Consider the following 20,300-nt stretch of genomic DNA (forward strand, 5'->3'; position numbering starts at 1 on the left):
AAGATGCCACTTTTTAACAAAACTTTAACTTTTTTGTTATTTTTGTGAAATCCTGGTTATGCACCCAAGTTACATATAGGACAAAAATCAGCAAAAGTGGGATATGATTCTGCCCAAGGAGACCAGTAACTTTTGCTGGACTGTACCCAACATTTGTACCACAATGTACTTGTCCAGAATGATTCTTTATTCTTCTAGTGGCATTTTGGTACATGAAGGTCTTAATTATTGGATTCTTCACAACCACTTAGGCTTGCCAAGAATTCCCAGATAATTAATGGAGGATCTGAGTTTTGACCACAGCTTTTCCCTGTCCTATACTGGGCCAGTTTGTACAATACTTACCTGTCTGATCACATGGGAGAAGATGTGCATGTTCATGGAGTGTGGCATCCCTTGGCCCCTCCATTCGTAGCTTGGAGAGTTTGGGACATTTTTCTTAAATTAGGTGGGAGCACCTAGTCCCCCTATGTGCACTAATAACACTTAGGGAGCAATCCTAACCCCTTATGTCAGCTTTCCAGCAGTGACATAAGGGCAATGCAGCTCTGAGGGAAAGGAACAAACATTCCCTTACTTTGAGGAGGCCTCCATGAGTGATACCCAACTGCAGGATGCAGCACACATCCCATTGGTGCAGCTATGCCAGCGCAGGAAAGCACTGACATAAGGGATTAGGATTGCGCCCTTAAAGGATTAAACACATGTCCCAAATTCTCCTAAAGAACAGGGCTGGCTGAGATAGGGTCACTTGGACAAATAAGGATCATCCAAATTGGCCCACCGTTCTCTGGAAATCACCTGGAGTACAGAATCAAGCTATCTTGAGTGGCATAGTCATTCTGAATTACCATTGCACTGGACTGGTTTCTATAGTATTCTTTTGATTCTGTTCAAGATGCAACTCACAGCGACATAATTCCCTGTTCAGAATGGTTATTGAATTGCACTGGTTTCTGAGAATAGTACGCTTTGTAGTCTGCTATATTTTTTGGTTACAGTTTGTAGATGGTCCCTAACAATTGGCATAACTACCAGCCAATCATCCTGAGCAAATGTAGTTAATTCTTGAAACTAGTGCATCCCAATGGGCTTTTGGGGGGGAAAGTAATGCATTGGAGCAAACATTCGGTGTCATTCACTCAAGTATCACTATCAGATGCTGTAATCACAGTGTAATTACTATTAAAAATATTTCTAGTATACACCAGTTTTCAAAAAAAGTTCACAAAGCAGTTAAACACAGCAAACGAAAAGGGCTCACAATCCCTATGTGTAGTGTCTCATATGTTCTCAGGATCACAGAAGACACTTAAAAATAGGTGAAAAATTAAAGATACCTGCTTGGGAATTTTCTTCTTTTAAGCAAAGTACTCTCAAAGGTTTAAATGTTGAAAAGGTATGGCATGATTATTTGGAAAACCAATGAAAGCTGACTGAATTCCATCATGGGAGTGTGTTGCTGATGTGTGATGTTAACAAAAATAACTTCGTTAACAGAACCCTTGGTTGGCAACCTTCAGTCTCGAAAGTCTATGGTATAAGCCTACAGCACCAGGTATTCCCAGGCGGTCTCCCATCCAAGTACTAACCAGGCCTGACCCTGCTTAGCTTCCGAGATCAGATGAGATCAGACTAATGTTCAAACTGTGTGTTCTAAATTCCTTTGTTGTTGGCATCCTTCAGTCTTGGAAGACTACGGTGTCACGCTCTGAATGGTGGTTCTGGAACAGAGTGTCCTCTCCAGTGCGTGAAGCCTGGGTAAAGTAGGTATGGAGGATAGGCTGTTACCCATGCAGCAAATCCCCCCTCTCCACGTCGCTGAAATGGTCCAATGGAAAGGCAGAAGCCAATACGGTTGGTTCCAGCGGCGTCGCAGGAGTTGCCATAACGTGACTGTGTTCAGCCATGAACTGCCTCAGGGACTTCGGCTCTGGATTTTGCCTCGAGGTTGACTCCTGAAGCCTTTTCCATAACTGGATGTAGCCACAAGGCAGTGGAGGTTTGGGATCAGAGTTTTCCTTCTCTCAGATGAGCTGCCTTCCCAGGCTGAGTCCCATCTACCCGGTGGCTGTTTAGTCGCCTCTTACGACAAGTACAGCCAAACTGAGGGCCTATTCTTATCCCCAGCCTTACAGGCTTTCAAATGAATGCATAGTAGGCAAACTGGGATTGCCCTACCCCAACGTCTTTGATGTTCACATGTTGTTGTCTACTCTTGTTTGCCTCAGGACACCTAGATGCAGAAACCAATGCTCAAAGGTCCAAATAACATTGCAATATTGGAGTGTACATTGAATAAAGGGATCACAACAACAGTGGGTGGGAAGGAAGTGTTTAAGCCTTTGCCATCCCTCACATTGGAAAAATCATGCTAAAAATCACATTGTAAAAATCTCACTGTAAAAAAGCTGCTATTAGGCCATGGTAGGAGCATCCATTGGCACCAATGAGAGTTTCCACTTCTGGTTAAAAAGCAGCTCTTGGGTGGCATTTGCATCTGGACCATAGCCTGGTGGGAAAGAACACTCCCTTCTCACATGCCACAGTTCCAATTCAGGACCCAATCAGCGGCTGCTATTTAAGCTTTGAAAACACAACACAGGCTCAAAACACACATTCAAAATGGCATGGAGTTTGGCCTTTAGATAACAGGGCTGGGGGGGGGGAATCTTTCTTATTGTGACTGGTACAGCTGCTATAGTTAGACAGTATTTGGCAAGATGCATAATTGGGCTGATGCCATATAAAGCAAACTTGTATGAGGATGCTCCACCATAACAGAACAGGGACAAAATCCCCCAAATAAAAATGATTTTGCTATTTGGCAATGTTGGAATGAAACCCTAAAATAGGGTTGGAGAACAGAACTGAGCCAAAATGCCAGTCCAATAGAATTATTTCATTTCATAGAACATCAGCCTCCATATCACCAATCAGCACAGACAAACAGACAGTATTGTGCATGTTCTGTGTTGTGCTTTTTGATAACATTAGCTGAGAGAGAAAAATGCAGCCCCATAGTATGTATTCCACAGTCAACATAGTCAATACAAACTAGATTGGTTTGCTTAATTTATTCCACTTGAACCTGCAGGTAGCCCACACTGGAGACATTCAAGCTAACAGCAAGAAATACCTGAGGTTAAACAAGAGGGTATACCTCTCTATTAATCTACATTGGTCAGAAACCTCAATTTTGCAAGCATTTCCCTCCATGTGTTACTGTGGAAAATGTGGAAAATCATGGTTTGTCTCTAATATCCTTTTCAAACAACATGGAGAGTCTAGGATCAAAAAACCCTTATGGTAAGTAAAAAGGCATTTGTGCATTCACTCTTGTGTCAAAAAGCATGAAAATTGTAAGTTAAGATGCCCACCTTTCACATCATGTAAAACAATAAACACAACCTACGGGCTCAAATATTGTGCTCACTTATGATTAACTTTCATGCGCCTACACTTTCCTTTAGTGTCTTTCAGCGTCAAGCCACTTCCTCTGCAAACTGGCAGACCATTAAAATCCAGAACACTATAGGAGCAATGGCACATGACTGTTCTGCTTCTCCTATGTGCTTTCATTTAGATCTGGGACAACAGCATAAACCAGTAGTGACAGACTGTTAATATATAGAAGGGTCGACAAATGGAGGATGCAGAGCCGGCCAGGGGGCAGATTGGCACTGGGGATTGTGTCTGTTCAACACACAGCAACACACAGGTTAGCAAGAGAAAGTTGGGGATGAGTTCTGCATTTATGAGTAAACAGTGTAGGATTCACCAGACTGATCCTAAATAATTTCCAAATTCTAAAGAAAGGCTCATCAAATATTATCCACAAAACATTATCCTAATAACTAAATAAACAGAAAACAAATAGTCATATTAGGCAACTTTGTGGGGGGGGGGAATCATACTTGAGTATAACGTATTGTGTTATTGCATAAAAGACTCTGAATGTATTTAAATTTTCTTGTTGCAGAATTAAGTCTTGTTTTTTTTCAGAGTACCAAGGACTTTGGCCCCTAGATGAAGAGTAGTGGTGGAAAGGGAAGATTGAAAAAGTAAGGCAGAGGCTATGGACAGAGGAACATGATTAGAAATTGTGTCAGAGGAAAGAGGAAGCCCACACAGAGCATAAAAGATCTGGTCTCCAGCCCTGAAGTCTTTTCCAACACCACATGCACATTGGCCAAACACTGTGTATCCCACAATCATCTGGGTTAGAAAATTGCTTTCTCTAATTAAAAGCAGAGATGCTCAGAAATCCAAAATCACTACCACGTGACAGAATCTTTGTGGAACTGATGGACAGTAGTAATACTGGAAACAACAAAGAGTTTCAGATCTCTGTGCGGAATTGCAGCGTTGTATCTGCCATTTGCCTCTTAAAATCATCATCAAATTTCTCATTCTGTGCCACAGTAAAGTGATTCTTCCAATCACCAGCAACCCCTAAAAGATAAAAAGAGTATGGATCACAGGTTCTGGTGGACTCTCTGAAAACAGGGGGTTAAGGGCCCAATCCTAAACAGCCCTAGAGCTGGTGCTGAGCTGCAATGCCAGCACTGAATGTCACATACGTGCCATAAGGCATGTCCGCGGCACTCAGTAAAGAGGAGCCACCAACTGCTGGGCCACTGTCAATCAGCTCTGGGCCTTAGCATCGCATGGGTGGCTGGCCGGCACTCCCCCAGCACTGGCCAGTGGTAAGACTCTCAGGGCAGGGGGGAGGCAGGGAGTGGGCGGAACTGAACAAAGTGGAGGAAGGGGAAGATCAAACCTGGGAGGGGCGGAGATAGTGGCAGCATCTGCCACCAAATTCTAACCTCCCTCCCGGCCTGGGCAGCCTGACACAGGCCTCCTTGGGTTTACCCCTGCTAAAAAGCAGGTGCAGATCCAAGTACAACCATTGGTGCTGCAGCTGCCTTACCCAGGGTATGGGAGCCAATGCTGCTTTACCCTGAGGGGACTCCCAGCATTAGCCTTGCACCCATAGAAACCAGTGGTAGTAATTTTGGCACTGCTGGAGCCCTGGGCGCTATCGGGCTTAGGATTGGGCTGCCCAGGGGTTTAAAAAGAAAATAAGGTTTCACTCTTTAAATAGTAAATCAATCAAATCAAGCTTTGGGTTATTAGCCAGTCAAGATCATTGTTAACTGAAGAAGACTAATTTTAAGCAGACTGAGAGGTAAGGGCCAACTTCTTTGCTTTTTGAGGTTATTCTGATTGTGGAATATTGCTGTTATAGAGAATGAAAAGCAACCTTTAAGATGATCTTTTCTTCTAACAATTACCTAAAAAGCGCATAAGTGTTTAGCACTTTAATATTTTGTTTGGTACTATAAAGAGTTGTCACTTAATAGCAGGTGATTAATCAGCCAAAATTATTTAATTAGTCAATGGCCTTAATAAAAAAAACAATGGAATAAAGAATAAAGAGGGTCACTTTACCCTTGCGCATGAATGGAGAGACACTATGGTCCATCACAGCAGATGGAGCCATCTTATAATTTGTGACAGGATTGTCCTTCATCATGTCAAAGGAAGTGTTATACACGATTTCATCCACCACTGATTCTGACAGGTCCTTCTTCAAGAAATGCATGACTTTCTTAATCTCACGCTTTGGATTCTGTAGAAAGAAATGGCATCAACATTGTTTTGTCCACCACACATTATGACCCAGTGATATTCTATAAGGCAAGAGCTCTCACTTTCTCAGCAAGCCTTTCTGTCAACAGACAATCCCACTGAGAACAAAATAAAGGGCATCTGTTATCTCTGTGCTAGATCAAATGGCCTGATTCAGTGAGGCAATTCTTAGGATTTTTCAGAGAAAATGCAAGTCAAATAACACTTGTAAGATTGATTGCTTCTAATGAATGATGTGAGGAATGAGCTCAGGTTCTTTTGCTCTCTTACCTCTTTCATGTCCTCATAAAACAGGTATAACACAGGGTGGTCATTCCTTTTTTCCCACCAGCTTTTCACATGGTCATACCAGGAGCCAAAAGCTACTGTACTTGGGGAAAGAGACAAGTAAATCTTGGAAACATGATTGATGGTAAGAAAATTAAACATTAGATCTACTAGTAGTATAAGGCAGAGGTTCCCAAAGTGGATATTGCAGCTCCCTGGGATGGGATGGCGTCTGAATGGAGCATGGCAGGACATTTGCCACCTGAGCCACTTGGCAGCAAGATCACAACATGAGTTTAAGACCATGGAGCAGAGGTTCAACCTTCTGGTTCAACCACTGCACAAAAAGCCCACTCGCTCGACTGAGCTTCTTACTGCAGTTTTAAGGGTTGCTTCGTGGTCTCACAACCTGAAAGTAAGTGGTGGTGGTGTCATCACATCCTTGCTTGTCACTTCACATCATTGCCAATTACGTCTGGGTGCCTTCAGCACAGAGGGTGGCACAATGACGGTCAGGTTGCGGATCACTGGTATAAGGAGTCTAGTGCTATGTACTATAAGCTACATCCCCAGTTCAAATCACATTTCAGTCACAAACTCACTAGTTGCCTCTAGGCAAGCCGTGCTCTCCTCACTTCCCCATCTGCAGTATGGGAATAATAATATTTTGTAAAGATTACTGAGAAAACGTACGTAAAGCACTTAAAGTCTCTATTGCTTTGCAATGGGGCTGTTTTGATGAGTTGCATGCTTCAGTATTACTGTTGGGTGACAGAAAGCCCGTGCCCATGGGGAACCATGAAGGAAAAGCTTTTGCCGCCGCCCCTCCCCAGCAGTTTTCATGGGTGCAGCCCATCATCTTGGGTGGCAATGCAAACTGCAAACTGGAAAACCTGCAGAGTGCATGATGCTGCTATCAGTTGCAGCCTTCAATTGTGGACACTGTCACTGCACCTTGGTAAATAAGCAGTGGGCAACCCAGAAAACGGTTGTTCCTCTTTTTGCAAAGATATACTTCTTGCTGCAAAGGGGGAGATGCCATGCTATCTAGGTTTTTGCAATCATCCTTGTGTGACTCATGGAACAATTTTGGGTGCAATCCTAACCTCAGAAGTAAGTTCTGTTTTGTTCAGTGGGGCTTACTCTCAGGAAGGTGTGGTTAGGATTGCAACCTTTGTGTCTCACAAATATCATTGCAATATCACAGATATCATTGCAAACCCCAGGTGGCTGCAACTTGAGTAGCCAATCATTCATGCTACCTGACTACTTATTATGTTTAAGCCACTGAAGATGCCCCAGGAGGTCAAAATGCACCTTGTGAGTTGATGTCATAGACCCCGCAATTTTGACACCTTTGCATATTGCATAAGTTTGTTACTAACATAATTTATGAACACAGTTTTAAAAGTGTATATCCAATTAGAGAATGAAATGCTTCAAGGCTACTTGTTTTTACTTGCTTCTTTATCATAATACGATGTAAGTAACAAATCTGTTTGCAACATCAGAACAGTTTAGATATTTTTTCAGCCAAAGTTCTATGTTTTTGCATAAAAATCATGGGCCAATTATATGTAAATTGACACATAAGCTATACTGCCTGGGTTTAATTTCTGTAATGTAACACTGGGTGAAGACAGGCATTAAAAGTCATAGTATTAAAGAAGAGCTCAAGTGAATTCTTTGACTTGGCATGAACACAATTCTCTCCAGGCTTTGCAGCTAACATGGCACATATGCATGACAGAGCATCAAATGCAGGTTCAACTGTCAATCTCCCCCCCCTGCGCGCGCACCACCCACCCACCCACACACACTCATTTTTAAAATCATTTTCCATAGTTTTTCAAGACTATTTCTGTTCATTTGTCAGCTTATTAATTAAAAGGGAAACCTTTCTAAAATTGCAGCATTGCTCCTGGAAAGACGGCTTGAATGTTCTTAATGACTTTGTGACAGATAGCTAGCCAATCAGTCCCGTGCCTAACCAGCTTTTGCTTGACACCGAATTTTCACCCCAGAGCTTGACCTTGGAGAGGAAAAGCGCTTTTGGATGGAAAATAGCAAAGGCACTTCTAGATCAGCGTTGCTGCTTTCTGTCTTCATTCGCTAGTAACCTCATAAATGCACATCACCAGTGCCAGACAATCCATGAAACCATCTGAAATGTTTGCATGGAGTGGCATCCTTGGAGGGCCCACAAATGGACAAGTCCATCTGTCCCCTATGCAGTCAGCCCTCCATTGGATGCTCCAATCCCTTGCTAATTTGCTAACGCAGGATTGCTGCAGCAGCCTTCTTACCCCTCCAGCACTGCTGGAGAAGCGGAGGGGGGGGAAGCTGCTGCAACTTCATATCATTTCTCCCTGCCAGTTTGGTGCTGGTGAAGCATCCAATAGGCAAGGATAGGAGATTTGGAGTCTGCCCAACCACCCACCCCTTCCCTATACTTGCAAAGATTGCTAAATTTAGTCTCCCTGCTCTGGCCCTCTTTAGTTTACATTACAACAAGCATCAGCAGGAGATGCTTGGTTCCCCCACATCCCTTGCACCCATTCATTTCAAACAGAAGAAGCACAGATGGAGGAAGCTGCAGAGTTCATCACTTAAAGGGAAGGGAGGATGGACATATGCCCACTCATTTTCCAGACCTCTTTCCATAGGAGGGGTGCGTGCGGGTGCATGCAAGCAGGGGTGGAAATGGGCAGCTGATTCAGTTAGTGCACAGGCATATGCCACCCCTTCACATCACCCAGATATTTCCTATTCATTTTTTTTCCTTTAGGACAGGGGTGCCCAAACCCACTTGCGGCCCTCAAGGCCTCTCAATGTGGCCCTAAGGGAGCCCCCAGTCTCCAATGAGCCTCTGGCCCTCCGGAGATTTGTTGGAGCCCACACTGGCCCAACGCAATTGCTCTCAGGATGAGGGTGATTGTTTGACCTCTTGCGTGAGCTGTAGGATGAGGGCTCCCTCCAGTGCTTGTTGTTTCATGTCTGTGATGCAGTAGCGGCAGCAAAGGAAAGGCCAGTCTTGCTTTGTGCAAGGCCTTTTATAGGCCTTGAGCTATTGCAAAACCTTCATTCATTCATATAAGTTCATCTTTAATATATTCATTTATGTAAACTTATGTAAATTTATTCAAATTTTAAATGTAAATTAATTCTTCCCCCCCCCCCGACACAGTGTCAGAGAGATGATGTGGCCCTCCTGCCAAAAACTTTGGACACCCCTGCTTTAGCATACAGAATACTACCCAGATCAATGTGGGTGGCTGTTCTGTTAAAGAACAACAAACATCTTTGGTTCATAGTCTAACTTTATATTTCCTGAGAGAAATGACCCTTTTCTATTGCATACAGTTGCAAACAGATGGGCAAACTCACCTCTACCAGCCATGAATTTCTCTATATATTCATCCCATGTACCAGGGTGTGGGTGCAATGAGTTCATCAAGTCAAAGTGGTAAAATGAGACAGCAACATCTTTTGGGTTTCGAGCCACATAGATCATCTTTATTGGAGGCAAGGTAAGATAAATTATTATCTAAGATGTAGTGACAATTTTTTTTTAACTCTAGGTGAATTGAGTCTAGTGAAATAGATAATTTTTTTTTTTTAAATTGATATTTCTGTTACAAACTGGCATTACATAGTAGTTTCTTTCCATATTCAAATCTAACAAAAAAAGATGACCAAATCCAAACCATGCCTTAAAAGACATAGGAGTGATGATTGCCAAAAGATTAAGCCCTATTCAGAAGTTAGCCCCCAAATGTCTCTATATGTGCAAGATGGTAGTAAGCCCAGTTTACCCCTGCCCTGAACAATTACATACATTACTGACAAAAATCTGCCCTTCACCGATCCTGTGATCAGTGTTTGGCTAGGCAATAAATGCTGTACCTGGGGAGTGATCCTTTCCATTACTGCCACCTTGGAATGTTCCAGGGTAGAAATGATGGAGAGAGCAGAGCTTCGTCCGTCACCACTGGGGTGGGGCTAAGCTCTGTATGCCACCAGGGAATCCTCACACATACAAAATCCATAGCGACTGACTTCTGAACAGAGCTCTAGTTATGCTACATATTCAAAAGGCTCAAATGTAGAACTCCTTTGGAATCACACTCATCAATATCTTGTTTCCTCCAAATCAAGTGCTTCATCTCTGTATGAGAGAAGCAAGATGTTGAATAGTGCAGTTTTTTATGAAATCGCTTTTCAGTGGAGGACATTCAGGCCAAGATTACCAAGTGACTTGGTAGTTTAAGACCCTGATCAGCAACTTTACTGGAAGGCTTTTTTGAGGAAGGGGGTGGACAGATTGGCTCACCACCTTTACAAATGACTGAAGCTAACTTTCTGAAAATACAGGAAGCTACTGTTGAATAACCAGAAATGATTTGGGATTGAGTTTATATCCTGTTTTTTGTTTACTAATTGTTTGTATTTTTTTTTTAATGGATTGGGCATCCAGCAGGCTAAAAATTGCCAGTCTGCCTCTGCTCATCTGTAATGAAGGACTGTATCTGTTATACTGCTCTCACTTTGGGTTACTAATTGTGGCTGGATGGTCTTCCTCAGAGTCCTGGTTTAGCCCAGGGCCTACCAGCTGACAATCCTCAGTTAAAGTTGGTGGAAAAAAGTGAAGTTGGGACTGCTCTGCTTCCACCCCCTATTTCTACTAGTTTCAGCAACAAATGGCATTAATCACCTTGAACATTTCAAATATGTTCTCCCAGCACAGAGCAGGAAGCACTTCTGCATGAACTTAAAACATGCTGCTACTGAAATGACAGGATGAACATGACTCTTTCTGTTCCAGAGAACAACAATGTTTTGTAGAAAAAAGTAGTAGAATGAGGCTATAAGTTTAAAAAAGAACCAGACACTTTCACAGGTCGGTCTACTGTAAAAATCAGTAACTGGGTCACAGCTAGCCCCCCTAAGTGATGCCACCTGTTCCCAGGGCCATTCCAAGACCTTCGGTACCTGAGGCAGTGAACCAGATGCTACATCTGCCCTTATTGGGTGATACACTAGCCTCTTCTCTTCCAGTGGATGCAAGTGGGGGAGACAAAGATGGATACCTCCTGCCAATCTGCTCCCTGAGATGACTGCTTTGGTTGCCATCATCGATGGGCCAGCCCTGCCTGTTTCTCCATTTGTTAACTCAAGAACCAAAAGAAGGATGTGCATAAGACGTATCTGGGACTTGGCAACCATCTCTTTTGGGTTGTTTGGGGCTGTGATCTGTCCCCTGTCCTTGACTCTTCAACAAAATGGGTTTCTGACCTACTTCTTTCTCGGACTGGGTGATTACCTTGCAGCCATTTTCCCAGAAGGATTTGGGAAGGAGATTGATTGTGAGATGGGTCTTCACCAGTCGAGGAGATGGTACCTGAGATAGTTGTTCTGTGCCTGGTGAACAAAATGGTGTTGACAGGTAAGGCATATGGACAGGTTGGTAATTGTTAGCAGTTAACTTTGAACTGGTGATTTGGGGAATGACAGACAGGGATTCACCTAGTTCTGGCCAGTGTCTGCAGGGAGACAGTGCAACATGCCAGAGCCCAGGGAGTCTCCTTGCAACAAAAGTGCAGAGGTGATACTTCACGTCAGGCTTGAGCAACTAGGAAACCAGCTCTTCCTGGATACAAAAAATCTTTAGAAGAGCCACATCTGATAGTCATGTTAGAAAATGGGGTTCTAGTTTGCATTGTGTCAGTGTTTCTCTTTCTAGTTCCTTGCAGAAAGAGAGATGCTGCATGACTTTGAAAGTTGCTTTCCATTTGGGCTGGCTATGTATACACTTATTTAGCACACCTAAAACTCTTACTTGGGATTGGCATGATACTAGACAACATACAGTGGGCCCTCTTTATCCGCAGGCTCGGCATCCATGGATTTGAATATCCACAAATGCTGACCCTGCAGCTGGAGGACCTCAGAGACCTCCCAGACATGACCGGAAGTGTCTTTCAGTCACATTTGGGAGGTCTTCTGAGGTGCTGGGAGGCTGAAATTGGTATCCCCACGCCTCAGAAGGTCTCTCTAACACTTCTGAAAGGCACTTCTGGTTTTTAGGCCCAAAAAAATCTGCTTTCCCACACATGAGGGAAAGATATCAGCTCCATGTTTCTTTTCTCTAACAGTGATGAAAAGAGACTTTTTTAGTGGATAGTGACCCATGGGGCATGAGCATGGCTTTGTCTTCCTCCACTGGCTCTGTCTAACTACAGGCAGTTGCCCTAGAAACACAGAACCCGGAATAATTTTTCTGCTATTTTCAGCTGCTATGCCCCAAACTCCCACAGCACACCTGTGGAATTTTCGCAGCACACCGGTTGAAAATCACTGGTTTAGAAGCTACCCTACAGGTACCTATGAGGATGGTCAGAGATTGGTCTGTTTTGAGCAGATAGCTCACTTGAACCACTGGGATGCCCAAATGGCCTGCACTCTCTGAAAGCTGCTGCTACCCTAAATATACCACAGTCAAACTTTCACGAGAAATCTTTGCTTTGGAGCTCCCAAAAGCACTAATGGGCTACACTGCCAGAGATTGAAACAGAAGGCAGAAATCTGATCTGCCAGATGAAGGTTCATCTTGAACTGCTTTGGAAGCTTCATCTTAAGCTTCCGTCACTCTGGATCCCTGACACACGTCTGATGTTTGCTCAGTAAACAGTTCCAGAGCTTACCTGGTGGCAACTTCCCTGGGGCAGCAAATTCCAGCATAGGCACTTTATTGAAAATTGCATCTCGCTTGCATTTCTCAGTGTCGCCGCTATTCATAATCATGTCCACAATTTCACACATCCATGTGGTGCCTAGAAGCAAGACAACAGATAGAAACAGGTGTGATCATGTGTTCACAATGCCTTTTCTTACACCAAGTCCCCTTCATCTTTGTTCTCTGCTTTCTGTATGGTGTATTCGGTAAAGCCTGCTCTGTGCTGGCTTCTGACCCAGAATATATATATAAAAACCGACCATAACAGTTACCTTTTTTTTCTTTCTTGTTTTTATTAAAGTCATTTGAAATAGCACTTCAGAATGAATCTGGGCCTGGAACAGGTACAGTTCAAACATACTTGTTTACAAGGTTTCCTGTAAAAAGGTGGTGCTGGTTCGGGCAGCAGTAGATTTGAATCCCTTCTATTTACACACCTGCCCACTCATTCCTACTACCACTACCAGTAGCCCCACTGGAAGCTTTGCCCAGCTCTTTAGGCAGCTGTGTCCTGGGGCCTAATAGTGCCCAAGGTGGGGTGATGTGGCAATGTGACCTCCCCCATGCATCACATTGCCCTGCATCTGCATGCTATAACCCCCTTTCAGAGCCAAATGGATCCTCAGGAGGGCAGGTGAGCCAAACTAGAGGACATGGCAAGCACCCTCTCTCCCCATGGCTGGGGGCCAACTGGAGCATCATGGACATAGGTCACGCCACCACTACCACTCGCCACCCAGTAAGTCCTGTCTTGCCACACCCTTGATACGCCCCTATCTGTGGATAACACTCACTGCTTCCCCTGCCTCCATCTCTTTTCAAAATTAAGCAGAGTGTGGACACTCACCTACTTGTGATGACTGGGCATAGCACTACTGCTGCCGCCACAACCATAGAGCTGTGACAGCAGTAGTACTTTTGCCTGTGCCTGAAACCCAGTCCAACAAAGAAGAACAGAGATGGCCTTGCAGCAGCCTGCTATTCATCCACCTCTGTCCCTTCCCAAGCCACCTTTCAGACTCAGTAGTCCCCTGGCCCCAACTGAGAATAGCATGAGTGTGTATGAAGGGAGGGGTTTGGTGCTCTGCTTCATAGACCACGACTAAACATTTACTCTCTGGAGAGGAGAGGTGGGAGGGAGGAAAACAGTGCATTGAGATTTCATGTTGCATTTACTTGCATGGACACAACAAGCAAGGTACCTCAACCTCCCATAAACAAATTTATGTTGTAGGCACCCAGGAGAAGCGGGAGTTAAGGAACTCCTAGTGCACATATGTATTCACTAATGTTTTCACAAGTCACCCCCAACATCTCTGTAAAAGGCAAAACAGAAATAGTATCTTATCAAGTGACCAGCAATTTGGGGGGGGGCATGGAACATTGGGACACTTAGGACATGTGCAGAGGTAGTCTGTAGGTAGCATAGTGAAGGGTGCTGGAAAAGCTTCTTGTGGCACCATAAATGTGGATACTCATTTTCTGGATCTATAAGCAGAGCAGGTGAATTTGTAATACAGGTTCTCTCTCTTCCTGGCATTAATGACCAAATGTCAACCTGCCATTAGACACCATGAAGTGGGCCACTTCAGACAGCAGATTTGGGTACCATTATAGGTAATAAATTGTTAATTTGTTTAACTACATATTATATTTTTTAATTAGTGAAATGAAGAGAAATTCCATTTAGACTTCTCCTATTAGACACTGAAATTCTTTGGAGTACAGCCAGCCCTGTTCCTGAAGAGCAAAAACTCACCGGATTTGGGGAATGTGGCTATCACAATGTCATCAGGCCTGCTCTGGAAATTCTCAATCCTGTCCCAGTCAAAGGAGAACGCGCAGACCATAGGAACACCATGAACCATTTGCCAGTCCTGTCGAAGGTAAGAATCTGGAGAAGCCATCTTGGGGAAAATGTCAGATATATATAGTCAAAGGAAGAGAAGATGGCAGTATATGAGGATAAAATTTTGCTAAATAAGAGCCCAATCCTATCCAATTTTCCAGTGTTAGTGCAGCTGTGCCAATGGGGCATGCACTGCATCTTGTGGTGGGGAGGCAGTCATAGAGGCCTCCTTAAGGTAGAGGAACATTTGTTCCAGTCCCTTGGGACTGCATTGTGGCTGCACTGGTGCTGGAAAATTGGATAGGATTGGGCCCTAAGATACAGACTGTTTTTACAGATACGCCTAGCTAGAGTCTACTCATTTGCACTCCCAAATATGTTTGTTAAAAATCAGACCAGTTGAACAATACAGTATATTCCTATGCCAGCCAAAAAATGTGAAAGAATTCATATTTTAGCTTCTTTGCTTTCTGATTAGATGATTATAACATAGTCTTTATGGGTTTGCCTCCCTATGACTCTATAGTAGTGCAATCCGTTCACACTTGCCCTGAAGCAGTGGCATCACTAGGGTTCACGTCACATGGTGCTGGATGCCAGCGCGTCACACACACCCCATGCAGTGGGCGAGGCAACACTCCAGGTGGTGGGCGTGGTGATGTACCATCACTCCACCCCCACTGGTTTTTTGGCTGTATCTTTTGATAGAACAAAGATAGAACACATTCTGCATGAAATTACGAATTGATTGATATATAACATGATGGTATTATTCCTCCAAACCGATTTTAGTGATTTTGATCATTAGTGGTGTCACACACACACACACCCAGGGTGTCAACTTACAGCAGTTCTCAAACTTTTAGCACTGGGACCCACTTTTTAGAATGACAATCTGTCCAAGACCTACCAGAAATGATGTCATGGTGAAAGTGACATCATCAGGCAAATTGAAATAAATAAGTATAAATAAAATAAAACAAATAAGCAGAAGCCAGCCCTGGCCCACCAAGTGAATTTCTTCTGTAGCCTGCCTGCAATAACACCCCCCCCCCCCCAAAATCAGTAAGGTAATCAGCCCTACCCAGTGCCCAATTCAATTTAACCAGACCACTGTCAGGATCCACCTGGCTTTCCAAGTCTCAAAAAGTTCACCTTACCAGCTGAAGCCTCTGTTTTAATCCTTTTTAGTGGGCGGGGTGGGGTGGAGGCTGCCATGGCCCACCGCACTCAATGCAGCCTCCTGTCTTGACATTATTCTCTCCCAGAATGCCAGCCTGGAAGACAGCCAGACCCCACTTCTTCCTGGGAGTGGGCCCATGAGCCCCTTGATGCCGACCTGACAAGCCAGCTAGGGGAAGAGGGTCCAGGTGAAACCATAATCCCCTCCTTGCAGAGTTTCTGACCCCTTGCACTGAAGGGGTCCTGCCTTACCACTACCTCTTTTCAGCATGGAGGCCCATTTAGTGGAGGGATGGGCAGGATGCACTCCCCTGGTCCTCCCCACTGCCCTTTCCACAACACTTGCCTACAATTGAATATTCATTTGTTATTTATTGAATAGTTGAGCACTATTGAATAATCCTTGTGTAAGTAGGCTATGTTTTTGTATTGCATTACTGAGTCATCTGACAGCAATTTCAAAAGTTAGGCTCTCTTGCTTCTAAGCCCAACTAGGGTCTAGTCATGCACCTAGTCCTAATTTAAATGAAGCAGGCACCCTCTACCCTGCAACTCTCAAACAGGGTTGCTCTCTCCATTATTCTCTACTCCCAATTAAGCTGCAGGTTCCAGCTTCTGGTACTGACCATGAGCTGTAATTGCAGGCATCTCCAAACAGGAAGAGTGACGAGGGAGGGTTCAGAAGGAAGCCTGATTGTTACTGTTCTGATAAATTAGTTCTTTAAATACTTGACTATTATTTGAGTTGTTGTCTGACCAAATTTTTGCTACAGTTGCTACCGCAAATGTTCCCAGTTCTGCCTGAATGTAACATATGACAGTCTGCATCTTGTTTAAATACCCATATAAATATGTCAGGGACCCTGAATGGGTTAGAATCTCCAGTTGTGTGTCAACATTTTAAGTGTGTCCCACAGTAATTATTCTGTGTGAATCTGCTTTGAATATCTGTCCCACAGAACGAGAAAGTGCATATCAAAATTACTAGTTGCTACCAATTTTGAAAGGCTGAATAGTGTGTTAAATTTAAAAAAAAAAACCTGAATTGTATAAAAGTCTCCCAAGCCTTGGACACTTAGCAAGCAAATCACTAAATATTCTGATATATTTTTGTCAGATGTTGCCCTGATATAACTTTAAACAGAATGCATTATCATGGAAACATACATACTGGCTCCAAGTCATCAGGTATTATCATGTACAGTACTATACATGCTATATAGTAGACTGTAGTTTAGTGTAGACTCCTCCTGAGGCTATAAACCCCAAATTAGGTTGGGAGGAAAGCAGAATTTGATATTAACGTGAAAGGACAATGAACTCAGTTTTGGTATTAAAAACAAATTACTTGTGCTTTAACTGTAATAAGTGTTTGTCCTGTGTCACCCCTTGCCCCCACTATTTTGTACCCGACTGTGACTGATGGACCTTGGGGTTCTTGTAAAAAAACAAAAAAAGATCTCACAAGCCTGAAGTATGCCCATCTCTGGGATAAGCTGTCTTGGACATTGTGAAATTAAAAGTAGTGTACAAATGCAATAAATGAATAAGAAATGCAGACAACTCTGTGAACCTGGAACCATAGAGGATAGCAGTGCTACCCCCTTTCTCTAGCTGATCCTTGAGAGTTCCTGCTCAGGATCTCATAAAGGGAGAAAAAAATGAGAAGTTGGTTCTACAAGATGCCCAACTCTGCAAAATACAAACAAAAAGCCACTATAAAAAACAACTCGAATCCTACTGATACAAGCAATCTCCTCATGTAACACAGACTGAAAACTAAATATATTTATGGGAGTAGAGTCCCATGGAACACAGTGGGACCAATTTCTGAGTAAACATGACTTGGATTCTATCACTCCTACAAGATCTGTGAAGTGAACTGGCCAAATCACAACATGTAACTTTCCAGTTCACGGGAGAGGAGTTGTATTTGCATTGAACTGGTGGCACTGACATTACACTGCTCACTCAAGCAAACTGTTCATCAGCGCAGGGCATTTTGTCATATCACCAAAATGGAATTGGAGCATTCGCCTCCCTGCTACAGTCTGTCTTCTAGCTGGAGCTAATCTCTACTTGAGTCCCAGCCTTCAGCTGACCCAGAATGGTTTAATCCCTAACTTGAGAACTTGGGCCTTAGCCCCATCCTGTCAAGATTTCAAGTAAGCTCCTTGCATATAATTTAAGTCACCTTGTACAGCACAAGGGTATCCTACTAGAGTTGGAGCATATACATCCCCTTCCCCTTTGTTTTCTGCCATATCAGGCTTTTCAAACTGCCCATGCTAGAATACTTAAGCAACCCCAACTCAAACTCAAATATTGATAACGGTCATTATATTTCAAGAGACAAAGGTTATCTGACCAGCCCCCCCACAAGGGCACACAAAATGCCTGCATACTTTGCCAAATCTAAGAGCAGAGTGACACCAGTTTTCTAAAAGCAACAGTATACTGACAAAAAGAAAACACAAAGACTTACCTTTCCCCTGCTATACTGTATTGCTTTAGTGGTGGATTGTTAACAAGGCAGTGCAATTTCCGCTGTGCTGTGGGTGGGGGAAGAGAAAATCAAGGAAGGGAGTGCTGTGCCAGAGTTTTCTGTGCAGAAGTAACTGAAACTTCCGTTCCCTGAATTGCGTAAGTGGCCCCAGAGAATGAGAGCTGGGCTGACAGCCAAGGGACAAAGAACAACAGGAACGGAATGCCTCGGATTGTAGAAAAAAGGATGTTTTCAAGAGACAGTTACACCGAGTTCGAAGGAAACACTGGCAATGTCATCCTTTGGTTTGCTGCTTGCTTTGCGCTTTCGTACCACAATGTTTTAAAAAGATTCTTCTTTTCCTTCTTTCTGGATCTTAATAATAAAAAAGCAGCAAATGGCTGGAGTTTCTTTGTACTCTACAGGCCCTTGGTCCCTAATCTATTCTATTCTGAACAACTACCATTTCCACACAAGTGTTCTGAAACTGTGGGTTGCAACAGCAGGGGAGATTATGAGCAGCTTCCAAGAGGATTGCTAAGGTCTGAAGAACTACAAATATTGTTACGGAAGTGAACTGCTCATTCACCTGCTGACCATCAAGGCTGCACCTTTGCCCTCTTTCCCTCCCATATGTGTGGACAAAGCCAAGAACATTCCACCCCACTTATGGGTGAGGCAAGTGGGTGGGGAGGTTTACATTAGCCAATCTATGGTGAGTTGGTGTTGCAGAGGGAGGAGAGATGTGCAAATTTATATACACTATTATTTTGCAGGAGTCATAGTAGTGTAAAGTTTGAGAACCCCTGCTAGGAGTATACTAGGTATTGTACCCTCTAACTGCATGAAAAGAATTGTGTTTCTTGCTTATTCTTCATTCACAGTAAAACTACTGATAGATGCACAGCAGCATCTAACAGCATGACATTATTCTGGTCATGTGGCTGCCCTAAATAACAATGGCAGTCACAAATGGTGGGTCACTTAGGGCACAATCCAGAGGCAAGTCCAAAATAAGGCATGTTTGCGCGTCCTCGGGAGTCAGCAGGGCCAGCATGCAGAGGCGCGCCAGCCTGTGGAGGCTGACACAAGACTCTATGCCCAGCTGGGCTGATGCAAGGCTCTGGGGTGTGCCGGGAGGAGGTGGGAGGGAGGCATTCCAGGGCAGGCAGTGGGCGACCCTGGAGGCAGGCAGGTGAGGAGCAGGAGGCTGGACTGAGATCCAGCAGTTATGCTGGATCCCAACCCCTGATCCTGGGGAGTTTGGAGAGGTTTGAAGCCACTCTGCTCTCCTTGGACTTGTGCCACCGCAGGAGGTGGCGCAAGTCTAAGGAAACCCATCGGGGCCAGGGTGCCTTACCCAGAAGTAAGGGGGAAAGTTTCCCCTTACCTCTGGATGAGCCACCTTTGGCCCCTATCCTGCGCTGGAAACAGCGCAAGCCTCTTGACTAGGGTAGGATTGTGCCCTTAGTTTTTAATAATCCCCAAATTAACATAGAAGAAGGCTCAACTTTTATTGAAAGAAAAAGATGTGTAGAGGTATGAAGATCTTTATGAGAGTAGCCCATTTTATACTTACGAAGAAATAATGCTACAGACTATCTTTTCCAATCATTTCCCATGGTTTGAATACCTACAGTTGCACACATTCCATACAGAGTTCCCAGAACAAGGATTCCAACAAAGGGCCATAACAGATTTTGAAAATGACTTTTACTGAGTAGCTAAGAGACATTGTTAGCCCAAAACATATAAACTCCTTTTCAACTTTCATTGTGAGGGAGCACAGGTTAAACATTAAATGCTAAAACGGGGAAAATCTTGATTGTTCTATAAATGCTGATATATCAGAATATGTTTGGGGAAAGTGGAAATAATGTTTGCTAGCTACATGGCAGATGTAAATTATGAGTAGGTTGTACATCACTCCAAGAAAACAATATAAAATGAACACAGTGTGTAATAACAGCTGTTGGAAACATAGAAATTACATAAAACTTTTTTTTTCAACCTTTGGGGGCTATTGGATTATGCTGAGCAATCTTGGGTGCAAACAAGGGATGCAGGAAAAGTGTTATAAATACCAAATTAGATCAGGACACTTTTCTTACATTATCTTACACTAA

The 20,300-nt window shown here is 43.6% G+C and overlaps 1 protein-coding gene across 1 annotated transcript; it reads right to left on the bottom strand.

The window, feature by feature from the left end:
- Positions 1–769: 769 nt before the first annotated feature.
- Positions 770–18,289, bottom strand: LOC136651682 (sulfotransferase 1B1-like). The gene is made up of 8 exons (XM_066628290.1): positions 18,175–18,289; positions 14,418–14,565; positions 12,627–12,755; positions 11,246–11,343; positions 9,310–9,436; positions 5,926–6,020; positions 5,455–5,635; positions 770–4,455 (listed from the first exon to the last, which is right to left on the bottom strand). Exons 2-8 carry the CDS (start codon positions 14,563–14,565, stop codon positions 4,343–4,345), a joined length of 891 nt encoding a protein of 296 aa, XP_066484387.1. The 5' UTR covers positions 18,175–18,289; the 3' UTR covers positions 770–4,342.
- Between the last annotated feature and the right edge of the window lie 2,011 nt (positions 18,290–20,300).

The sequence above is a fragment of the Tiliqua scincoides genome, chromosome 5 (assembly GCF_035046505.1).
Source record: "Tiliqua scincoides isolate rTilSci1 chromosome 5, rTilSci1.hap2, whole genome shotgun sequence".
NCBI classification, from domain to species: domain Eukaryota; kingdom Metazoa; phylum Chordata; class Lepidosauria; order Squamata; family Scincidae; genus Tiliqua; species Tiliqua scincoides.